Genomic DNA, 22,951 nt, shown 5'->3' on the forward strand with positions numbered 1-22,951 from the left:
TGGGAGACTGCCCATCCAGCCCATCATGCCCTCTCTGCCCAGGTGCCAGTGGTTGCTGAGATGAGTCTGTCTGAGGGTCACCAGGTGGAGGCAGTGACGTCTCCCCAGAGCTGCTGGACAGGGTGCTCTGGGTCGGGGTTCATGGGCTGCTGCGGTGTGCAGGCCTCAGGGTGCTGGGCAGCAGCACTGCTTCCTAGGAGTTGAGGGAGAGGGAGTAAGGCTGAGCCCTCTGGGCACTCAGGCCTGGAGGGTCTCTGGAGCAGGTCAGGCAGCTGGCTCCCCCTGCGTGCAGACCTCAGGGACTGCAGCTGTGGAGGAGGTGAGGGGTGAGGGGTGAGGAAGACCTGAGTCACACCTAAGGTCCTCCAGGGTGCATCCCGGTCAGGAAACCCAACCTCTAACCATGGAAGGGAAATCAGCCACTGCTCCAGTGGCAAATGTTGGCAAGAGGTTGTGGGAGTACTTGGGGAGGCAGAGACAGCTTGGGGCCTTTGACCTCCGTTTACATCCAGGCCCAAAGTCCCGGTGCTGCCCTCTTCAAGCTGCTGAGATTTGGGGCTGCCCATTCCTCCCTGCACCCCCCCCCGGGGGGGTCCCACTGAGCACACAACGCCCCCCTGCAGGCTGGTACTGTTGTCTGGATTGGCATCCTGGTGTACACAGACCCCGCAGGGCTGCGCACCTACCTCGCTGCCCAGGTGACGGAACAGAGCCCACTGGGTGAGGGTGCCCTGGCACCGGTGCCAGTGCCTAGTGGCGTGCTGCCCGCCAGACATCCGGACCCTGCCTTCTCCATCTTCCCACCTGATGCCCCTAAGCTGCCCGAAAACCAGACATTGCCAGGTGAGCGGCCTGAGCCTGGGGGTCCCACAGAGGGTGTGCCTGACAGCCCTGTCCCAGAGGTGACCTGGGGGCCCGAGGACGAGGAGCTCTGGAGGAAGCTGTCCTTCCGCCACTGGCCTACGCTCTTCAGCTACTACAATATCACACTGGCCAAGAGGTGAGTTGGGCCAGGCCAGCTTTGCCACCACCTCTGCTCCCACCGCCCAGAGCTTCCCCCTCCCCTCGGGTGGGAGAGCTGTTTGGTTTGAATTCTGCATTTCAGATAATTAAAAATATTTACAAGTTTGTGAGGTAGGAATAGACCAAGCAGCCAGGCCTAGGTGTTGGGCTGGGGGGAGACCTCTCCATCCCACCCTGAAGGCTGGGAGGGTGGTCTTTGCACCTGCAGAGAGGGAGGGGACTGGGCCTGACAGGGCGTCCCCACTGAGGTGGCGCCTTCCCGGTCCCAGGTACATCAGCCTGCTGCCCGTCATCCCGGTCACGCTCCACCTGAACCCCAGGGAGGCCCTGGAGGGACGGCACCCTCAGGACAGCCGCAGTGCCTGGCCTCGGCCTGGGCCGGTGCCAGCTGGGCTCTGGGAGGCCGGGGCCAGGGGCCCAGGCGAGACACGGACACATGGCGACATCACGCTGTACAAGTAAGGCCGGGCCGGGGCCATGGGTGGGTCGGGGCCCCGGGGCTGCCGCTCATGGGCCCTGCTTGCCTGCAGGGTGGCGGCGCTGGGCCTGGCAGCGGGCATCGTGCTCGTGCTGCTGCTGCTCTGCCTCTACCGCGTGCTCTGCCCGCGCAACTACGGGCAGCCCGGTGGCGGGCCCGGGCGGCGGCGGCGGGGAGAGCTGCCCTGTGATGACTACGGCTACGCGCCGCCGGAGACGGAGATCGTTCCGCTGGTGCTGCGCGGCCACCTCATGGTGAGCACAGGGTTGGGGGGAAGGCGGGTGGTCGGGCTGGGGGCCAGGCTCTACCTCTACCAACGCGTGGCTCCGCAGGACATCGAGTGCCTAGCCAGCGACGGCATGCTGCTGGTGAGCTGCTGCCTGGCCGGCCGCGTGTGCGTGTGGGATGCACAGACCGGGGACTGCCTCACGCGCATCCCGCGCCCTGGGTAGGTGTGGCTGCCCTGCTCCCTGCCGCACCCCCTGGGCTCTGAGACCCCCGTTCCAGCCATTGGTCCTCACACCTCATCCGCCCTCCCTGCCCACCCCTGCAGGCAGCGCCGGGACAGTGGTGTTGGCAGTGTGTTTGAGGCCCAGGAGAACTGGGAACGGCTGTCAGATGGTGGGAAGGCTGGCCCAGAGGAGCCTGGGGACAGCCCGCCGCTGCGACACCGTCCCCGGGGCCCTCCGTCATCTTCCCTCTTCGGGGACCAGCCAGACCTCACCTGCTTAATTGACACCAACTTCTCAGCACGGCCGCCGTCCCCAGAGCCCACTCAGCCAGAACCCCGGCACCGGGCAGGCTGCAGCCGTGCTCGGGACTCCCTGGGCTACGACTTCAGCCGCCTGGTGCAGCGGGTATACCAGGAGGAGGAGCTGGCAGCTGTCCACACGCCGGCCCTGCGGCCCCCCTCGCCTGGGCCTGTGCTGCCCCCAGGTCCTGAGGACGAGGGGGCCTGTCTCGAGAAGGGCTCCCCTTCTTTGGCCTGGGCCCCCAGCGCGGACGGTTCCATCTGGAGTTTGGAGCTGCAGGGCAGCCTCATCGTGGTGGGGCGGAGCAGCGGCCGCCTGGAGGTGGGCAGAGGGCGTGTTCCCGCAGGGGACTGTGGGCCTTCCTGGCTGGCAGGTGCTCACAGCCTCTGTGCTTGCAGGTGTGGGACGCCATCGAGGGTGTGCTGTGCTGCAGCAGCGAGGAGGTCTCCTCCGGCATCACAGCTCTGATCTTCCTGGACAAAAGGTAAGAGCGCTGGGTTCCCTGTCTCTACGCCAGGTAGCCCCGCCTGGCCTGGCGAGGCCAGTCTCAGGCTGCAGGCTTCTGACGACTTCCCTCCTGTGTGCTCACTCCCTCTGCTGTGAACGGTGTGGGCCACCTGCAGGGGGAGAGTGACAACAGTGAGTTTGGGGTTGAGGTGCCTGCAGTAGGCCTCTTCATGACTGTAACCATGACAGCAGAAACACTACCTTCTTGTCTCCCATCTTTTTTTTTTTTTTTTTTTTTTTTTTGACAGGCAGAGTGGACAGTGAGAGAGACAGAGAGAAAGGTCTTCCTTTGCCGTTGGTTCACCCTCCAAAGGCTGGCGCGCTGCGGCCGGCGCACTGCGCGGATCTGACGGCAGGAGCCAGGTGCTTCTCCTGGTCTCCCATGGGGTGCAGGGCCCAAGCACTTGGGCCATCCTCCACTGCACTCCCTGGCCACAGCAGAGAGCTGGCCTGGAAGAGGGGCAACCGGGACAGAATCCGGCACCCTGACTGGGACTAGAACCCGGTGTTCTGGCGCCGCAAGGCGGAGGATTAGCCTAGTGAGCCATGGCACCGGCCTCCATCTATTTTTTTTTTTTAAGATTTTATTTATTTGAGAGGTAGTCACAGACAGAGGGACAGAGAGAGGTCTTCCATCTGCTGGTTCACTCTGCAAATGGCTGCAATGGCTGGAGCTGCGCCGATCCGAAGCCAGGAGCCAGGAGCTTCTTCCAGGTCTCCCATGTGGGTGAAGGGCCCAGACAGTTGGGTCATCCTCTGCTGCTTTCCCAGGCCGTAGCAGAGAGCTGGGTCGGAAGAGGAGCAGCCAGGATGCGGACTGGTGCCCAAAGAGGATGCAGGCACTGCAGGCGGAGGCTTAGCCTGCTGCACAGCGGTGCCAGCCCCTTCTCGCTCTGCAGTTGTCAATGCTGACCCTTCTGGGTATCTCGGCTGCATTTTCAGTGGGAGGAGTGCATTTTCAGAGAGTTTTCGTTTGTTTGTTTGTTTTAGATGACTTTGTGTGGCTGCTGCCTCTGTTCTTTCCCTCTTCCTGTTGTGCTTGCCCCTCCACAGCACCTCTCAGTGGTGGCTGTTCCCCAGGACTCTATCCGCGTTCCCTGTGGGGCTCGAGTCCCCAGCTTGTCAGGTATCACCTGGCAAATGTCTTCGCCTGACCTGTGCTTCCTTTTGTTATCGCTGGCACTACCTTCTGCCTGGGGTGTGTGTGTGTGTGTGTGTGTGTGTGTGTCTGCCCTTAACTGTTCTGCCAGTTCCCCTGCCTTCATCACTCATGGCCCGGGCTCCTCGCAGAGCTTGGCCAACATGCTGCCCTCCAGCCTGGTCGAGCTCATTGGGCTCTTTGGCGCTCGCTGGGAAGCCTCCCTTGCTGTGTGACTTTTTGTTGACTTTAGGGAAAGTCCAGACATCTCAGGCTGCCTCAGGGTTTGAGTGCACAAGAACTCGAGAGAGGGGCTGGTGCTGTGGTGCAGCAGGTTAAAAGCCTTGTCCTGAAGCACTGGCACCCCATTTGGGTGCCGGTTCTAGTCCCGGCTGCTCCTCTTCCAGTCCAGCTCTCTGCTGTGGCCTGGGAAAGCAGTGAAGGATGGCCCAAGTGCTTAGGCCCCTGCACCCACGTGGAAGACTTGGAGGAAGCACCTGGCTTCAGATCGGCCCTGCTCAAACTGTTGTGGCCAGCTGGGGAGTGAACCAGCGGATGGAAGACCTCTCTGTCTCTACCTCTCTCTGTGTAGCTCTTTCAAATAAATAAAAATAAATCTTAAAAAAAGAGCAGAAGAAATTCTTTGTGGAAAAGGAAATGGAGTAGGCCAAGCTTAGGTCAGAGCTGCTTTTCTGGGGGTGGAGACAGCCCAATGCCACCTGGCATTTCCCTTCTCAGTAGCCACCCTGTAAGCCTCAGGCTCTGGAGGGTTCCTTTGTTCACCTTTTTTTTTTTTTTTTTTTTTGCTTGTTTTTAAGATTTTATTTATTTATTTGAAAGTCAGAGAGGTCTTCCATCTGCTCATTCACTCCCCAGTTGGCCGCCAACGGCCAGAGCTGAACCAGTCTGAAGCCAGGAGCCTCCTCCGGGTCTCCCACATGGGTGCAGGGGCCCAAGGACATGGGCCATCCTCTGCTGCTTTCCCGGGCCATCGCAGAGAGCTGGCTCAGAAGTGGAGCAGCCGGGATGCGAACCAGCATCCACATGGATGCTGGCACTGCAGGCAGTGTGGGCCCCTGTTCACCTGTTTTAATTTACAGCCTTCTGTGCTGCTCATCAGACACCACCTGGTGCACATTAGCTCAGTTAATTCTCTCAGCCTCCCTGTGAGGTGGGCGCTGGTACTCCCATCTTACAGCTAAAGGGTTAATCAGGACTGCAGTCTGAGCTGCTGCCCCCTCTGCCTCTCATTCCCACGTCCACAGCTGCTGCTCTTTTCCAGGATTGTGGCTGCTCGGCTCAATGGTTCCCTTGACTTCTTCTCCCTGGAGACCCACACCGCCCTCAGCCCCCTGCAGTTCAGAGGTCAGAAGCACTGGGGCTGGGAGGTGGTGGGAGCTGCCTGCTAGGTGCCCTCCATGAGAGCCCTCATTTGGCCTGTTGTTCTCAGGGACCCCTGGGCGGGGCAGTTCCCCTTCATCTCCCATGTACAGCAGCAGTGACACAGTGGCCTGTCACCTGACCCACACAGTGCCCTGTGCACACCAGAAACCCATCACAGCCCTGAAAGCTGCCGCTGGGCGCTTGGTGACTGGGAGCCAGGACCACACGCTGAGAGTGAGTACTGACCTGGCCTCTGGGTGCTGAGCTCTGTGGGTCAGTCAAGGAAAGACTTCGTGGATGAGGGAGGAAGGCATTTCCTGGCCCAAGTGTGATTTGGAAAACCCCAGAACGGAGAGCCTGATGCTCATCCCTATCCCAGGTGTTCCGTCTGGAGGACTCGTGCTGCCTCTTCACCCTGCAGGGCCACTCTGGGGCCATCACAACTGTATATATTGACCAGGTAAGCCTTGTGGGAAGGGTACCAAGGTTTCCTGACTCCTGGGAGATGGCCCCCAAAGGCCTTCCAGGAGGCAGAGTGATGACCACCAGTTACAGGGACAACCTTGTTGACAAAGGTGCTCCACATGTGACCCGGTGCCCTGGGCTTCTTCCCCCAGACCATGGTGCTGGCCAGTGGTGGACAAGATGGGGCCATCTGTCTGTGGGATGTGCTGACAGGCAGCCGGGTCAGCCACATGTTTGCTCACCGTGGGGACGTGACTTCCCTCACCTGTACCGCATCCTGCGTCATCAGCAGTGGCCTGGATGACCTCATCAGCATCTGGGACCGCAGCACAGGCATCAAGCTCTACTCCATTCAGCAGGTGGGCATCTGGGGCCTGGGCCTGGGCTCTCGGACTCGGGTTGAGAGGTAGACCCTGAGCCTGTCCTTTCCTTGCTTCCAGGACCTGGGCTGTGGTGCAAGTTTGGGTGTCATCTCAGACAACCTGCTGGTGACTGGTGGCCAGGGATGTGTTTCTTTTTGGGACCTAAACTACGGGGACCTGTTACAGACAGTCTACCTGGGGAAGAACAGTGAGGCCCAGCCTGCCCGCCAGATCCTGGTGCTGGACAATGCTGCCATTGTCTGCAACTTTGGCAGTGAGCTCAGCCTAGTCTATGTGCCCTCTGTGCTGGAGAAGCTGGATTGAGCCCTCCGTGCCCAGGCACAGGGGGGAGAAGCCTTGTGGGCCAATGCACTGGACTGAGACTTGGGGGAGGAGTTGGGTGTCCTCTGGCAGCTGCCTCTTGACTGTAATAAACATTTTTTAAAAATAACATCTGTTAGAGGTCTTGTGAACCACTCCTCTCTCCTGGAGGAATTCCTGCACCATTTCCTGAGCCTAGATCCCCTGTAGAGTTGCTCAAAGAGGAAAATGGGGGAGGGGTTTCCACATTTTCAACAGAGTTGAAGCTGGGGCTCCCTCCGCAAGGCAGCAGGGAACAGACTATGAGACACTGGCCACAGAACAGGGTGGTTTATTTCAGTAGCAAAGAACTGAAAAATGTCAGGTCCCACAAAGGAGCAGAACCGACCCACGGCCCGCAGTGCACAAGCTGGGCCAGGGAGGGATGAAGGCAGCAGGAATGGGAACCAGCGGCTGTGCTCCCCGCAGAGGCCTGGCTGGGCATGAGCAGGTGGGCAAGGAAGATGTAGTGTGGACCAGACAGGCAAAGCCTCAGCAGGTCTTGTTGAGTGTCCAGAGTGGATCGAGAAGGCTGAGGGGGTCATCAGAGGGCCGGGCAGCCCGCAGACCCTGCCCATTATGGGCCTGGAGAAAGTTCTGCTTGCTTATCCGCTGTTTTCCCCGCAAGGAGCCGTCCAGGGAGAAGGCCTCTGGGGTTAAGGAGGCCAGCAGCTCCAGGGAGGAGGAGGGGGGCCCCAAGTTGGGGGCTTCAGGCACCGGCTGTTCCTTCTCAGGCTGGGGGGTTTCAGGCAAGGGTGAAGAGAGAGGTGGTGGAGAGGAGGAAGGGATCGGGGGGGGCTCTGGGAGGCTGGCTGGCGGCAGGCCTGGGGGCTCTGCAGGGCCTGGCAAGCTGGCAGCCGAGGAATCCAAGCCCCCAGAAGGCCGGATACTGAGCTTGGCGATGGTGGCCTGGATGGAGCTGATGGGCACATCGCCGCCGAGAACCAGGTCCTGGGAGTCCTGAGGAAGGTGATTCTGCGAAGACGCGGTCAGTGAGGAGAGGGATGCGCAAGCTGTGGCTGCCCGCAGCCTCCGGGGACCCTTACTCACCTTCTGGCTGGTGCTCGTGCTGGCCACAGGTTTACAGGGAGGGGGCACGCCGTGGCGCTGCAGCACCTGCTCCACGTGTCTCACTACTGCCTCGTGGCAGAACCTGAGGTGCAGCTGCAGGGGGGCACTGGGCTTGGTCAGCTGGCGGGGGACTTGGGCCCGAGGCCGCCACCACCCCCCCAGCTCACCTTCTCCTGCAGCATGTGCTTCCTCTGCTGCCGCATGCGCCGCACCAGCTGAGGCAGCTCCGGGATCCCGTTCCCAGCCTCCACCTCCTGCACCGCAGCGTAGAGCAGTGCAAAGGCCCCTGTGCGGCCCACACCAGAGCTGAGGCAAGAAGGGGGGCGGTGTGTGAGGCCAGGCCAGGGGCCCACGGAGGAGGAGCCCATGGGCTACTGCCTGCTCCCTACCTGCAGTGCACAATGATGGGTGTGTGCAGTGGTCGCTGGTGCAGATAATGTGCGTGGACCTCCTGGATGAAGCGTAGCAAGTTGCTGGGGCTGTCAGGCAGGCCTCTGCGGGGTTGGGCATCGTCCGTGAGCCAGGTCTAACCTGAGGCGCTCCCTCTACCCACTCCCAGAGATCTAAGGCAACAGACTCACAATTCAGGCCAAGTCGGGAAGTGGAGATGTACGAGAGAGCGCTTGAGGCTTTGGTCACGGAACTGCAGGCTCAGGACACGCTCCACGTGGGTTTCAGTGGTACGCACGCTGCTCAGTGCCAGGCTCAGGGCGCCGTGCACCATGGGCTGGCCCCTCTCAGTGGGGAAGTAGCGTGCTACCTTTTGCTGAGGAGCAGACAAGACAGGAGCCACAGGTGATCTTCAGGACCACCCCCCACTCCCCCAGGGAGCACCCAGCCAACTCGGACTTACCTTCTCCATCTCTGCTTCAGACACCAGCATGACAATGACTGATACTTTCTGCTCATGCACCATGAGCCAGAAGTCAGCCGCTGTGCCAGGCAGTGGGGCCTGAGTAGCCACTAAGGGTGGGCAGTATGGGGAGAGCCCCTCCACACAGCTGGCATTGATGTAGTCGTCCTTGCCTGAGCGCAGCACCACGCGGTTGCTGTCATAGGGCATGACGTCCTGGTGCCGGTTCTTGAGTGAGTAGCAGCGGGCAATGGCGATGGAGCGGCCTCGGGCATCCTGCTCCTGGGCATCTTGGAGCTCCCGCCAGGTGGCATCCAGAGCAGCCGCGTCCCCCAGTTGACCCCGAAAGGCCTCCAGCTCCTGCTGCAACCGCCGCAGCTTCTCAGGATGCTCGTAGGGGTCCCGCTCGATAAGTCGCAGGGCCTGTGGCCGACGGCCTTCAGCTGCATCCACCTTGGTAGGCTGCAGCAGGGGCTGCCCACCCCCCGGAGGCTGAGGACCACCGTGCTGGCTCTCTGGGCTGGAGGAGAGCAGGTCTGCGGCAGCAGTGCCTCGGCGCAGGCAAGGGGGTGGCTCTGCTGCTGGGGGCCGAGAAGGGCCTGGGCCAGGCCCTGGCGAAGGAGCAGGTGAAGGCACCAGGTGGGGGCTGGGGCTGGGCTGGCCAGCAGGAGGTGGGCCTCGAATCGAGAGAGGGGCGGCCTGGGGGCCCAGTGGCCTGGGGGAAGGAGCAGGAACATAGGCCAGGTTGGGATGGGGAGGTTGAGGGGGCCCAGGGCTGGGGAAAGGCAGAGCCCCTGAGTGGGGTGCCAGAGGCTCTTGAGAGGGGCCTGGGTAGAGCTGGGGGTGCAAGGAGGGTGGTGGTTGCCCCAGGACACCAGACTGGGGGGCAAAAGGGTAGGAGGGTTGTGGAGGCAGGAGTCCTGGGGCCTGGGATGGGAAGAGGGGTGCATGCTGGAGCGGAAGGGGCTGCTGGGCCGGCTGAGGGCCAAATGCCACTCGAGAAGCAGGAGGCTGCGGCCCAATCCTGGGGGCTGGAAATCCTGCGGGGATCCCAGAGGAGAAGGGGTGCTGGGCTGGGGGTAATGTCAGGGGTTGCTGGGCCCCCACAGGGTAAGTATAGGGCGGGGGCATTGGGAAGCAGGGCTGGGGAGGAGGAGCAGGAGTAGGGTTGGGCCGGGGTGCAGCATGGCTGGAGATGGGTGCTTGGACGCTATCTACTGTGGTAGTAGCTGGCCGAACCACCATGGCCAATTCAGGGCCTGAGAATTGGGGTGGTGGTGCTGAGGGGAGACCCGCAACTGGTGGGGGTGGCCCTGCCCCTGCATAGGGACCACTCACCACGCCATGCTGGGGAGAGGACCGGGGCACAAGGCCCAGCTCTGGTGTGAAGGCAGGGGCTGGGTAAAGGGCAGGCCCTGGTGCCATGGGCATTGCAGGAGGCCCTGTGGTCCTGGGCTGTAGCAGCTGCGTGGGGCTGGGGTAGGCGCCAGGGGGTACGGGGCCTGAGATGTAGTGGGGTCCTGGGCCTGTGGCGCGAGGAAAAGGGCTGGGAGTAAAGTGGAATTGGGTGGCAGCTCCCAGGAAAGTATCAGGTGGCCGCGGGCCGGCCACCATGTCGGGGGGCAGGCTGCGCAGCTCCTCAGGCTGGTCTCCCATCTCCACTGCCTCACCCTCCTCCCTGCGGGGGAGCAGCGGCTTTGGGGCCGTGGGCCGCGGCGGCGGCTGCTTCTTCAGCTCCCTGTGGAACAGGCAAGGACAAAGCGGAGCTGGCTCCTGTGAGCCCAGCCTACCTGTGCTGGAGCCAAACAGCAATCTCAGGGCCACACCTACCTGTCTAGGAGTTGCTGGCGGGTGGCCTCGCGGGCCTGGCAGGTAGACCGCGCCCGTTCCAGCAGAGCCACCACCTTGCTCTCCAGGTCTGCATAGAAGTCCTTGCCCTCCTGAGACTTCTTCATCAAGTCCTCATAGGCTTCGTATGAGGCCACCAGAGTCTGTAGCGTCGAGTTCCACCTGGCAGGCAGAAGGGCTGGCGTAAGACGAGTTACCAGAGTGGGACCTGGGGCCGGGCACAGGGCAGACACTGACTTTTGGTCCAGTTCACTGAGCACTCGCCGCACGGCTGCGTACTGTACGTTGGCCTCTGTCAGTGCACGGAGGACGTTGTCCTGAGCAGCCAGGTTCTGCTCCAGGTACACCCTCAGCTGGTCATACTTCTTCAGCTGCTCCTCAAATAACTTCTGAGGGAGGGGCGGACAGGGCATACAGACTCAGGGCCCCAGCGCTCGCTCCCGGGTGGGGAAGGCAGCCAGCCCTCCGCCCGCACGCCCAGCCACCTGCATCTCCGAGTGGTCTGTGGTAACCAGCGAGGCGGTGATGTCATCTTTCTGGATGAGCTCGCGCAGCTGCTGCTCCAGGGACACGCGCTGCTCCCGCATCTCCTGCACCTTGGCCAAGATGCGCTTCAGGGTCTGCAGCACAGCCTTGTCCTCTGTGGGCAGCAGTGGTCAGTGAGGCTAGAGAAACACCTGGCTCCGAGTCCCCCGCCATGGAGCAAGGCAGAGCTCACCTGGGGTGAGGGCCGGTGAGGGCAGGGCGGCCCGCACCAGGTCCAGCGGGCCACTGAGAAGGCGCAGGTTGCCGACGTGCAGGTTCATGGCGCGGTGCAGCTCGCTGTTGGTGAAGGAGGCCTTCTCGTGGACTTCCATGTACTTGGCGCATTCTCGCCTCACTTCTGCCAGCTCAGCCTTGGAGACAGCCAGGCTGGCCGCGGCCGGACCCACTGCCTCCTGAAGCTTCTGCTCCTGCAGCTCGTCCTCCTCCAGCAGGTCCCTGATGTCCTTCAAGGAGGCCTCCACATCCGTGAACACGCCCGACAGCACTGGGGATGCACGTGGGGGACGGCCTCTGAGGCAGGCAGACCAGGCAGCGGCTCTGGCCTGACCCCCATGACACATGGCACAGAGGCACGTGCTGGATGCCTGTCACGTGGCTCCTCAGGAACAGGAGCACAGGGAGGCCACCGTGGTTGAGGTCGCGCTTCCTGCTCTACCTGCCTGCGCTCTCACTCACCCTGCATGGACTGCACAAGGTTCTTCACAGTGTCGGGCCGGACACTGAGAGCCGCACACTTCTCCATGAGCTGGGGCGGGATGTGGCTGTATGCGTCAAGGTTGTCTACTGTCTCGGGATCCAGCTGCATCGAGTCCATGAACTGGCTGTGGAGGGCAACAGGGCCAGGTGGAGGCTGAGACCACCTTCCACCTACAGGAAGCCTGCTGGGGTGATGGCTGCAGTAGTCCCTGCCTCCATGTGGGAGCACTGGACTGAGCTCCCAGCCAGTGTGGGCATTTGGAGGCTGAATCTGTGGCTAGGAGCTCACTTGTCTCTCTGCCTCTCAGTAGTGAGGGTCAGCCCCTGCACTCTGCACTCAAGCTAGATCTGAGCTCAGCCAAGAGCTAGTCACCACCGCCTACCCTCTGACCTCTCCCACCAGGCCTGGCCCCACAGAACATGCTCAGGCATGGCTAGAAACAAGGGGGTGGGGGTGGGGGCGGGCAGATGGGACATCCTCCTCTCTAGACAGGGCTCTCACTTGTATCTCTGGCCCACAAGACCCTGAGTGAGGAAGTAGAGGTGGGAAACCACTCCCATGCTCCCCCTGGCAGGCAGCACTGGGACCCCTGCCTCCCTTCCCCCCAGTCCCACACTCACTCCAGGACCTCATTCTTGTCCTCAATCTTGGCCATCATCTCCCGAAGCAGCTTGGCCTTCTCCTCACTGTAGAAGCAACAGAGCAGTTGCTGGCAGCCCACGTGTTCTGACTCCCCACTGACCTCCTCCCAAGGACAAGACCAGCCCCTCCTACCCACCTGTACAGAGATGAAGCCTCGTGGGCAGCCATGGGCACTAGTTTGGCAAAGATGTCAGGGCCTGTTACAGCTGGGTCTGTGGGGTTCACTGGCAAGGGCTTTACTAAGGGGGCTCCTGGAGGGAAGGCAGAATGTGGCCATCAGGCCCACATGGGATCTCAAGGCAGCCTCTGTCTCACGGCCCCACGCCCCAGCCTGCCCTGACCTTTCACAGGCTGAAGGGTGTCCAGCGCTGGGACAGCCTCATGGTAGATAAAGTCATTGTCCTTCTTCGCGGAATTGTACCTGGGGTTGGGGGCAGGAATTGTGGCAGGGTCGGTGGGAATCAAGGAACAACCTCCCACCTGGCCACTGCTCTAGCACTGATGGCTTCATCAACGATACAAGCAAAGGGCTGAGGCCCTACCTCGGGAGAGGACCCACAGCCACCCCCAGCCCCATGAACTCACTTTCCCCCGATGACATCCATAGTGAAGCGAAGCGCATCTTGCACAGTGTCAGGCTGGCCCTGTGGGGTATAGGTAGGGTGGGACCTCAGCACTGATCAAGGCCAACACCAGGACACCCCCTCAGCCCTACCAGGCATGCTCTCGGGGTAGTCAGGCCTTCCTCAGCTTTACCTTGGCCAACTTGATGGCTTCATTGAGCTTGTCCAGGGCACTCTGAAAGTACGCAACCTGAGGGAGGGAGGCAGGCAGTGGGCAAAGCCTGCTCTATGCTTCCCTCTGGGACCCCTACTCGTCTGCCCCCCCAACCTTACGCTGCCAGGCCATCGGGTGACCCACCAGAAGCTCCCATGAAAGCCTGGCCAACCTTCTGACTAGCCCCCCCTCTTAGGAGCCTGACACACTACTTCAGAGATGCCTAGGGACGGGGCTGCACAGGTAGGACGTGTAAGACATGCCAGGCCCGTAGCAGGTGGTATCCAAGTATGGAAGGAGACACAAACCACCTCCCCTGCTCCGTGAGGGACAGGACCTTAACGGATCTCTCACGAGGCGGGCCCCAGTCCTTAGTCCCCACCTCGCCAAGGTTTACTTACCCGCTCCCCAAACTTCTGCTGCTCCTCAGCCTGCTTCCCCATGTGCAGCTGGGAAAGGGAGAGAGAGGTGAGGACCGCGCGCCTGAGCTGCGCCCACCTACCCTGCCCAGAGCCAGCAGTGCCACGCCCTCACATGAGCCACAGCCGCGAAGTAGTAGATCTTCATCTGCACGAGCTTCTTCCAGTCCTTCTGGATGCGGCCCAGCAGGGAGGCCGTGTCGGGGTTCTCCAGCGCCCGGCAGGCCTCCTTGTAGTAGTCCACCACCTGGGGGCACACAGGGCTCGTCGGTGGGCGTCAGCAGCAAAGCAAAGGCCCGCCCCCAGCCCGGGCCTACCTGCGCACTGATGCGGGCCACCAGGAAGCTCTTCCTGTTGTCTAGCATGGACTTCTCCAGCAGGCACTCCTGGGCCTGGCCCTGGGCAGCGGCAGGGACAGGTCATGCCCTGTCAGCCACAGCCTCTCCCTTCCTTCCCCAGGGGTGGGGCAAGCAAGCTCCTCTTCACTGCCTTCGCTCTCCCAGCCTCCCCCATTCTGCCCCTGATGAACCCAAACTAGGAAGTCCAAAGCCAAGGCCTGTGTGTCCCTCACTGCCATCTGCACGTGGCTGATCCAGGTCCAGACCCAACAGCCCCACCCACAGCCATCTCAACCCCTGGGTTCAAGTCAGCTCCAACCAGGGCACCCTCGCACCAGCATGAGGTTGACGTTGAGCGTGAGGATCTGGCGGCTCATGTCGACGCTGTAAGCCTGAGGGAAGTGCTCTCGCAGGTAGGCGAAGGCGCCTGCTGCACACTGGAAGTGGGTACAGGAGACCTTCATGCCCTGGGAGGGTAGAGACAGAGGACAGCCTGTATCCCTACCCACTGGCACGCAGGAGGCTGAGGACCACCGCAGCCTTCCCCAGCACTCTGCAAGGTGCCCCACCCACCCTCTTGTCCTTACCTCTTCGGACACTCTCTTATCCATGGCCCCCAGCATAGAGTGCAACGCCCCTGGGAAACACAGGACATGGTGTGAGGGGAGCTTGGGGCTGCTCCCCCAGGCTGCCCACACCTGTGTGGAGTGTGAGAACAGGCACTGTTGTCATCCAGTCAAAAACAGTAGGTCTTGGAGCTGAGACCAAGTCAAAGGCACCAAAGCAAGACTGAGCAGGGACACCCCCAAGCCCAGCCAAGCCCTTCAGCTCCTCACTGTGTGTGATGGCGGAAGGGGTAGGGACCCCTGTCCAGAGTCTAGGGGTCCCATCTTGAAGCTTCAGAGCTGTCCCCACGGGACTTTGGGGCTCCCCATGCTTCTGAGTAAGGCTAAGCCTAACCAGCAAACCAGCCTTGTTCTCCTGTCTGAAGCAGCCCAAAGGCATAGGCAGGGTGAGGGTAGGGGGAACTATCAAGTCCAAGAATAAAGGCCATCTCACAGTAGGGGCACAGCCCCTCCCCAGCACATGGCTCCCAATGGGCCCAGAAAACAGCAGAGGAGATGGCAGGGCTGGGGCAGTCAATGAAGGAGGTCAAAATCCAGGTAACAAATACATCTTTAAAAAAGGGTAAGGGGGCTGGGATTGTGACATAGAAGGTAAAAGCCACTGCCTGCAGATGCCGGTTCGAGACCTGGCTGCTCCACTTCCGACCCAGCTCTCTGCTACAGCCTGGGAAAGTAGTGGAAGATGGCAGTGGGAGACCTGGAAGAGGCGCCTGGTCCCTGGCTTTGGATTGGCGCTCTGGCCATTGCTGCCATTTGGGGAATGAACCAATCGATGGAAGACCTCTCTCTGACTTTCTCTCCCTCTTTGTGATTCTGCCTTTCAACTAACTAAATAAATATTAAAAAAAGAAAGAATCCAGGTGTCTTCCCTTCATTAGCCCACTGCCAATGTGGTCATCGGAACAGCTGGGACCGTGAGTAGAGGCCAAGAGGAAGGGATCAGGCCACTCACCAAGGTTGTAGAGAATACAGGCCTGCTCGTACTTGATGTCCTCGTGGGCCACAGACTTGCCGGAGAAGATCTCAGTCCTGCAGACATGCCCTCCAGTCATCTAGAGTAGGAGCTGGCCAGAGCTGTGAGGCCAGGCAAGGGGACAGCCACCCCAGTGTGCTGGAGGGGGGCCTGGGGAGACCATACTTGGCAACTTCCCGTCTCGTTCAACAAGAGGAAGAAGGAGCAGCCCCACCACCCAGGGACCCTCCAGGCTCACCACCTCCAAGCCCTGCCTGCTGATTCTCACCAGGTGACGGGGACAGCGGCCTCCTGGCCCGAGCCCATGGGAACTCGACTGTGCAGGTAATGGAGCTGGCCCAGGTACTTGCGGAGGACACTGCAGCCCTCAAAGTCTCGTGGGACACGGACAGCATTCTGGGGGATAGGATGGGAGAGACAGAGCTGCCATCACTCACCATACAGGATGGGGGCTGACTCTCCCGCAAATGCAAGGAAACGCATCAGAGCTGGCAGACAGCACTCTGCGAAGGATCCTGATAGAGGCTCTGGCTACCCCCGGTCATTCAACAAACCACCCCCTGGCCAGGGCGGCCAGACTCAATCACTCTCACATTTATGGAAGGCAGTCTACAGTAATTTTAATTTCACTGTACTTAACTTCTGACCCACAGTTCTGTATCTTCAGATTTATAGGAAGAGACTTGAAGAAAACAAACGCACTCAAGACACTCACCACAGTGTTACTGCCAGGGACAAAGACTGGATGCCACCAGCACTTCCAGTTAAGAGGATTAAGTAAATGATGGCAGGGTGAGCCACACATGAGATTATTCTGCAGCCATGAAACTAAAGACAAGGGTCAGGGCTGGCACTGTGGTGCAGCGGGTTAACGCCCTCGCCTGAAGTGCTGGCATCCCATATGGGCGCCGGTTCAAGACCCAGCTGCTCCACTTCTGATCCAGCTCTCTGCTATGGCCTGGGAAAGCAGTACAAGATGGCCCAAGTCCTTGGGCCCCTGTACCTGCGTGGGAGACCCAGAGGAAGCTCCTGGCTCCTGGCTTCAGATCAACACAGCTCCAGCCGTTGTGGCCATTTGGGGAGTGAACCATCGGATGGAAGACCTCTCTCTCCCCACCTCTCCTCTCTCTGTATAACTCTGACTTTCAAATAATAAAAATAAATCTTAAAAAAAAAAAAAAGACAAGGGTCTCTACCGATACACTGACATATCCGTACGCTCATGACACACTGTTAGATACACAACAGTACAGACCACAAGTGGTAGGATCTCATTCATGTGAAATCAAATAGGTAAACAGACCAAAATAAAAAAGATCCAGAAAATTATAAGCCAAAATATTAAATGACATTCTATACACACATACATGTATCCACAGTTAATTTATATTATTTATGTATTCTTTACATTGAACATTTTCAATTTTTTTTTTTTTTTTTGACAGAGTGGACAGTGAGAGAGAGAGATAGAGAGAAAGGTCTTCCTTTTGCCGTTGGTTCACCCCCCAGTGGCCGCTGTGGCCCGCGCATTGTGCTGATCCGATGGCAGGAGCCAGGTACTTATCCTGGTCTCCCATGGGGTGCAGGGCCCAAGCACTTGAGCCATCCTCCACTGCACTCCCTGGCCACAGCAGAGAGCTGGCTTGGAAGAGGGGCAACTGGGACAGAATCTGGCGCCCCGACCGGGACTAGAACCCGGTGTGCCGGCGCCGAAGACGAAGGATTAGCCTATTGAGCCATGGCGCCGGCCTCATTTTCAATTTTTACAATAAACAACAAAGTAATTTCCACCTTAGGAAAAAACAAACCCTCTGCTCAAACAGAAAACAAGCAATGCACCCTCCAAAAGCAGCAGGTGCAACATGAGCAGTGGGGCCAGAAGCACAGTGCACACTCGCAGCCCTGCTCGCCAGGATCTGCTGCTGTGGGCCCACTGGCGAGGCTGGCTGACACTGGCTGAAGAAATCCTCCAGCACAGCCCTCTGCCAGCAGGGGCATCCTCACATCACACAGGGGACGCACTCACCCTGTGGAACACTGCAGCAGAGCCCAGTCTACTCCCACGCAGCACCACTCCTGGGCAGAGACCATCCCCCCCCCCCAACCTGCCCTAAATAATGCTCAAGGGAAGCCTGCAGGATGAAATGAAAGGGCATTAGACTAACTCAAAGCTGAGTGAAGAAATAAGGATCTCAGCAAAGGTACATACGTGGGCACTTATAAGGAAAAAATGTGAATTATAAACAGTAGTTTAAAAATAATTTCTTTACAGGTAGCCATTGTGGCAGGGTAAGCTGCCACTTGGGACACCAGGGATTGAGTCCCGTGTCTCCTTCCAATCCAGCTTCCTGTCAATGAGCCTGGAGGCAGTGGATGATGGCCCAAGTACTTGGGTCCCTGTCACCCACATGGGAGCTTAGATGGGGTTCCTCACACCTGGCTTTGGTCTGGCCAAGCAGCAGCTGTTGCAGACACTTAAGGAGTGAACCAGTGGATGGATGATCGCAATCTTTTTCTCTCTCCCTCACTCACTCCCTTTTTCTGTCACTCTGCCTTTCATACACAATAAATAAATCTTTAAAACAAAACAAGCAAAAAAAAAAAATCCTAAATACATATGGAATCTCAAGGGACCCTAAACAGTCAAAACAATCTTCAGAAGAACTAAGGTGGAGGACTCACATTTCCTGGCTTCAAAACTTGCTACCCAACTACAGCAATCAATCCTCACCTCCAGTATCTAGAACACACCTGCACTTGAAGATAGGGCCTTTACAGAGGCAATGAGGATCACATCAGATCACATGGGTGGCCCTAATCCAACATGGTTTCTATTATAAGAAGAGGAGATTAGCACACAGGCAAACACAGAAGATCAGAAGAGACAAAGACAGAGGTATCCACAAGCCAAGGACAGGGCTCAGCAGAGGCCAATTCTGCAGATACCCTGAGCTCAGACTTCTAAATTTGAGTACTATGAGAAAAGTAAAATAATGTATTTATTTATTTGAAAAGCTGAGAAAGAGAAAGCCAGAGAGAGAGATCATGATCACTCTTCCATCCAAAATGGAAACAATAGCCAGGGCTGGTCCATGCTGTAGGGAGGACTTAGGAAATCCAGCTGAGTCTCCCACCTGGGTGGCAGAAACTCAAGTACATGAACCATCCCTCACATCAGCGGGGAGCCAGATCAGAAGCAGAGTAGCTGGGACTTGAACTGGTGCTGCGATACGAGGCAGCTTAACTTGCTGCACCACAACTCCTGCCCTAAATTTCTGTTCTCTAAGACATCCAGGAGGCAGGGCTGTGGCACACAGGTTTGAGCCACCACTTGCAAGGCCCACATTCCATATCAGTGCTGGTTTGAGTCCTAGCTGCTCTTCTTCCAATCCAGCTTCCTGCTAATGTGCCTAGGAAGACAGAGGAAGATGACCAAAGTTCTTAGGCCTCTGTCATCCACGTGGAAGACCTGGATCGAGTTCCTGGCTCTTAGCTTCTGCCGAGACTCAGCTGCTGAGGCCATTTGGGGAGTGAACCAGGAAATGGAAGATAGGTGTCTCTGTCACTCTGTTTCTCAACTCTTTTTTTTTTTTTTTTTACAGGCAGAGTGGACAGTGAGAGAGAGAGACAGAGAGAAAGGTCTTCCTTTTGCCGTTGGTTCACCCTCCAATGGCCGCCGCGCTGCAGCCAGCGCATCGCGCTGATCCGAAGGCAGGAGCCAGGTACTTATCCTGGTCTCCCATGGGGTGCAGGGCCCAAGCACCTGGGCCATCCTCCACTGCACTCCCTGGCCATAGCAGAGAGCTGGCCTAGAAGAGGCAACCGGGACAGAATCTGGCACCCTGACTGGGACTAGAACCTGGTGTGCCGGCGCCACGAGGCGGAGGATTAGCCTACTGAGCCGCGGCGCCGGCCTCTCAACTCTTTTAAAAAAAAAAATCAAGACTGTGGTGCTTTGTTAACAGCAGCCCTCGTAAAGCAATACATATAGTCAAATGATTTTCAACACAGATGCCAAGATCATTCAATGGGCAAGAGAGTCTTTTCTACATACAATACTGGGAAAACTGGATACCCAGGGACAAAGAATGAAATTGGACCCTTGCCCTACACCACATACAAAAATAAACTACAAAATGGATCAAAGGCTTAAACCTAACAGCTAAAACTCTAAGAAGACAATACAGGAGAGTATCTTATGACATGGATCTGGCACTGATTTCCTTTTATACAAAAACATAGGCAGTGGAGCTGGGCATCTAGCCTAGCAGTGAAGACACATCAGGATGCCCATGTCCCATATCAGAATACTTGGGTTCAATGCTTGGCTCTGGCTTCCAACTCCCGCTTCCTGCCAATGCAGATCCTGGAAGGCAGCAGTCGATGGCTCAAGTAATTGGCAAAGCTGGATTACATTCCCAGGTCTTGGCTCTGGCCCAGCCCAGACCTGACTATTGCAGGCCTTTGGGGAGCGAACAAGCAAATGAGAACCCCTCTGTCTGCCTCTCAAATGTAAAAACAAAAAACAAAAACAAAACAAAACCACAGGGCAGCAAAATAAAAAACAGACAGATTGAGCTACATAAAAATCTAAAATTTCTGGAGTAAGCATTTTGACACAGCAGGTTAAGCTGCTGCTTGAGATGCCTGCAACCCATACCGGAGCACCAGTTCGAGTCTGGGCTCCTCCGCTACCAAACCCAGCTTCCTGCTAATACATTTGGGAAAACAGCAAATGATGGCCTAAGTATTTGGGTTACTTCTTTCACCTATGTGGGACACTTGGATGGAATTCCTGGCTCCTGGCTTTGGCCTGGCCCAGTCCCAATTGTTGTAGGAACTAGGGAACAAACCAGTAGATAGAAGATTGATCTCTCTCTTTCTCTCCCTCCTTCCCTCCTGTAACTCTGCCTTTCAAATAAACAAACAAATCTTTTATTAAAAAAAAAAAAAATTTGAGCATCCAACACAACAGAGCAAAAGGCAACCTAAGGAGTAGGAAAAACAATTACAAATCTTATCTGATAAGAGGTTAAGTTTCAGACTATAGGAAGAACTCTTCTAACAAGAGAAAAACAAAAATAAGCAGTGGTTAGCACAGCAGTTAAGACACTGCTTGGAATGCCTGCCTCCCTGCCTGGTCTCAAGTGCTAGCTCAGGCCTGTTCCCCACTTCCTGCTGAGGCACACCCTAGCAGACAGCATGCCCTGGCTCTGCCACCCACATGCGAGACCTGGATTAAGTTCCAGGTCTGAGCTGCAGGCCTTTGGGGTGTGAACCAGCAAATGAGAACCCACATGGGAACCTGAATTGAGTTCTGGCTTCAGCCTGGCCCAGATCCAGCAGCTTTAAGCATTTGAGGAGTAAACCAGCAGATGAGAGGGCTCTGTCTTTCAAATAAACAAAAACAAAACAACAACAACAAAAACAGAAAAAAACAAGAAACAATTTAAAAATGGATCATCCAAACAATTTTCCAAAGATATACAAATCACCAATAAGCACATGAAAAGGTGCTCAGCATGCTAATTAGAGAAATGCAAATCAAGATTACTATGAGCTTCTACCTTGGTTAAGCCCATTAGAATGGCTACTGTTAAATAACAAAGTAATGTGTTAGGAGAGTGCAGATAAATTATGCCCTATTGATAGAAAATGTTACAACTGCTGTAGAAAACACTATAACCGTTCCTCAACTACAAATATCAAATACCTTTCGTTAGAACAATTCCACTTCCGGGCAAACGACCAAAAGAAGTGAATGCAGGGTCATGCACAACAGCATTATTCAGAACAGTTAAAACAAGAGAGGAACCCAAGTTCTCATAAACAGATGAATGCAAAAGCCATGCAATGGGATGCTATTCAGCCTTGAAAAGAAATGAAATTCTGACACACACTACAACATGGATGAGCCTGGAGACATTACGCTGAGTCGAGTAAGACAGTGACAGAGAAATAAATGCTCAGGGATGGATGCTTAGCCTGCAGTCAAGATGCAGCACCTGGGGCCGGCGCTGTGGCGTAGTGGGTAAAACCGCTGCCTGCAGTGCCAGCATCCCATATGGGCACCAATTCAAGACCCAGCTGCTCCACTTCCGATCCAGCTCTCTGCTATGGCCTGGGAAAGCAGTACAAGATGGCCCAAGTGCTCAGGCCCCTGCACCTGCGTGGGAGACTCGGAGGAAGATCCTGGCTCCTGGCTTTGCATCCGCGCAGCTTCCGCCGTTGCGGCCATTTGGGGAGTGAAGGAGCGTATGGAAGACCTCTCTCTCTCTGCCTCTCCTTCTCTGTGTAACTCATACTTTCAAATAAATAAATAAATCTTAAAAAAAAAAAAAAAGATACAGGGGGCTGGTGCCATGGCTCACTTGGTTAATCCTCCACTTGCAGCGCCGGCATCCCATATGAGCGCCGGGATCTGGTCCTGGTTGCCCCTCTTCCAGTCCAGCTCTCTGCTGTGGCCTGGGAGGACAGTGGAGGATGGCCCAAGTGCTTGGACACCTGCACCCACACGGGAGACCAGGAGGAAGCTCCTAGCTCCTTGCTTTGGATCGGTGTAGCGCCAGCCATAGCGGCCATTTGGGAAGGGAACCACCGGAAGGATGACCTTTCTCTCTGTCTCTCTTTGTCTGTAACTCTGCCTGTCAAAAAAAAAAAAAAAAAAAAAAAAAAATAGATGCAGTACCTGGGTTGGATTCTGGTTCTGATGCCTGATTCCAGCTTCCTGTCAATGAAGACCTTGGGAGGCAATGGAAATTGGGTTCCTGCCTTCCATGTGGGAGACCTAGACTGTATGCCCAGCTCCCAGCTTCAGCCCCTCCCTAGTTCTAGCCACTGAGGGCATTTGGGGAACGAACTAAGAAGTAACAGCTTGCTCTGTCACTGTCTCTCTACCTCTAAAATAATGACATTTTAAAAAAAATTTAAAGATTTATTTTATTTATTTGAAAGGCATAGTTAAAGAGGAGCAGGGGGGGAGACAGAAAAGATATTCCATCTGCTGGTTCACTCCCCAGATGGCCACAATGGCTAGGGCTAGGTCAGGCTGAAGCCAGGAGCTTAATCCAGGTCTCCCATGTGCCTGGGCCATCTTCCACTGTTTTCTCACCCACATTAGCACAAAGCTGGATTGGAAGTTGAGCAGCCAGGACTTGAACCAATGCCCATATGGGACGCCAACGCTGCAGACAGTGGCTTAACCCACTGTGCCACAGTACCGGCCCCTACGTTAAAAAAGTTTTAGAAGAGAAATACTTACATGCAGTACCTAGAATAGTTAAAGTCACAGAGACAAAAAAACAGTTAAAGTTTCCAGGAGTTGGAAGTAGAAGAGAATGGGAAGTTACTATTTACTGGGTACAGTTTCAGTTTCACAAGATAAAAGGCATCATGAAGAGTGGATACACAACAAGGTAAATGGACTTCACATTACTGAACTATGTACATTACAATAATTTATTTTTTTTTAAACAGGCAGAGTTAGAGACAGAGAGAAAGGTCTTCCTTTTTTCCATTGGTTCACCCGCCAAAATGGCCACTATGGCCGGCGCGCTGCGCCAATCCGAAGCCAGAAGCCAGATGCTTCCTCCTGGTCTCCCATGTGGGTGCAGGGCCCAAGCACTTGGGCCATCCTCCACAACCTTCCTGGGCCACAGCAGAGAGCAAGACTGGAAGAGGGGCAACCAGGACA

General features: G+C 56.9%; 2 protein-coding genes across 5 annotated transcripts in view; one reads left to right on the top strand and one right to left on the bottom strand.

Moving 5' to 3' along the window:
- Positions 1–6,559, top strand: part of SCAP (SREBF chaperone) — a 78,042-nt gene extending 71,483 nt beyond the window's left edge. For all 4 annotated transcript variants that reach the window (XM_008260548.4, XM_051852511.1, XM_008260547.4 and 1 more), the window contains exons 13-23: positions 624–1,000; positions 1,293–1,481; positions 1,554–1,755; positions 1,834–1,949; positions 2,055–2,574; positions 2,652–2,737; positions 5,181–5,263; positions 5,349–5,515; positions 5,661–5,741; positions 5,899–6,105; positions 6,187–6,559. In XM_008260548.4, coding sequence (XP_008258770.1) covers positions 624–1,000; positions 1,293–1,481; positions 1,554–1,755; positions 1,834–1,949; positions 2,055–2,574; positions 2,652–2,737; positions 5,181–5,263; positions 5,349–5,515; positions 5,661–5,741; positions 5,899–6,105; positions 6,187–6,432 — 2,274 coding nt within the window. In that variant the 3' untranslated portion in view covers positions 6,433–6,559. The remainder of the gene's footprint in view (positions 1–623; positions 1,001–1,292; positions 1,482–1,553; positions 1,756–1,833; positions 1,950–2,054; positions 2,575–2,651; positions 2,738–5,180; positions 5,264–5,348; positions 5,516–5,660; positions 5,742–5,898; positions 6,106–6,186) is intronic.
- A 185-nt stretch (positions 6,560–6,744) lies between these two features.
- PTPN23 (protein tyrosine phosphatase non-receptor type 23) overlaps positions 6,745–22,951 on the bottom strand; it is a 40,838-nt gene continuing 24,631 nt past the window's right edge. Inside the window, exons 3-25 of the mRNA XM_002713335.5 lie at positions 15,527–15,654; positions 15,238–15,314; positions 14,247–14,296; positions 13,995–14,126; positions 13,639–13,719; positions 13,437–13,568; positions 13,304–13,351; positions 12,882–12,938; positions 12,711–12,769; positions 12,467–12,546; positions 12,262–12,376; positions 12,104–12,169; positions 11,462–11,607; positions 10,959–11,270; positions 10,726–10,880; positions 10,478–10,629; positions 10,223–10,402; positions 8,393–10,130; positions 8,121–8,305; positions 7,929–8,033; positions 7,707–7,845; positions 7,519–7,632; positions 6,745–7,443 (exon numbers count right to left, since the gene is read on the bottom strand). Coding sequence (XP_002713381.1) covers positions 6,961–7,443; positions 7,519–7,632; positions 7,707–7,845; positions 7,929–8,033; positions 8,121–8,305; positions 8,393–10,130; positions 10,223–10,402; positions 10,478–10,629; positions 10,726–10,880; positions 10,959–11,270; positions 11,462–11,607; positions 12,104–12,169; positions 12,262–12,376; positions 12,467–12,546; positions 12,711–12,769; positions 12,882–12,938; positions 13,304–13,351; positions 13,437–13,568; positions 13,639–13,719; positions 13,995–14,126; positions 14,247–14,296; positions 15,238–15,314; positions 15,527–15,654 — 4,734 coding nt within the window. The 3' untranslated portion in view covers positions 6,745–6,960. The remainder of the gene's footprint in view (positions 7,444–7,518; positions 7,633–7,706; positions 7,846–7,928; positions 8,034–8,120; positions 8,306–8,392; positions 10,131–10,222; positions 10,403–10,477; positions 10,630–10,725; positions 10,881–10,958; positions 11,271–11,461; positions 11,608–12,103; positions 12,170–12,261; positions 12,377–12,466; positions 12,547–12,710; positions 12,770–12,881; positions 12,939–13,303; positions 13,352–13,436; positions 13,569–13,638; positions 13,720–13,994; positions 14,127–14,246; positions 14,297–15,237; positions 15,315–15,526; positions 15,655–22,951) is intronic.

This window comes from Oryctolagus cuniculus, chromosome 10 (assembly GCF_964237555.1).
Source record: "Oryctolagus cuniculus chromosome 10, mOryCun1.1, whole genome shotgun sequence".
Classification (NCBI taxonomy): domain Eukaryota; kingdom Metazoa; phylum Chordata; class Mammalia; order Lagomorpha; family Leporidae; genus Oryctolagus; species Oryctolagus cuniculus.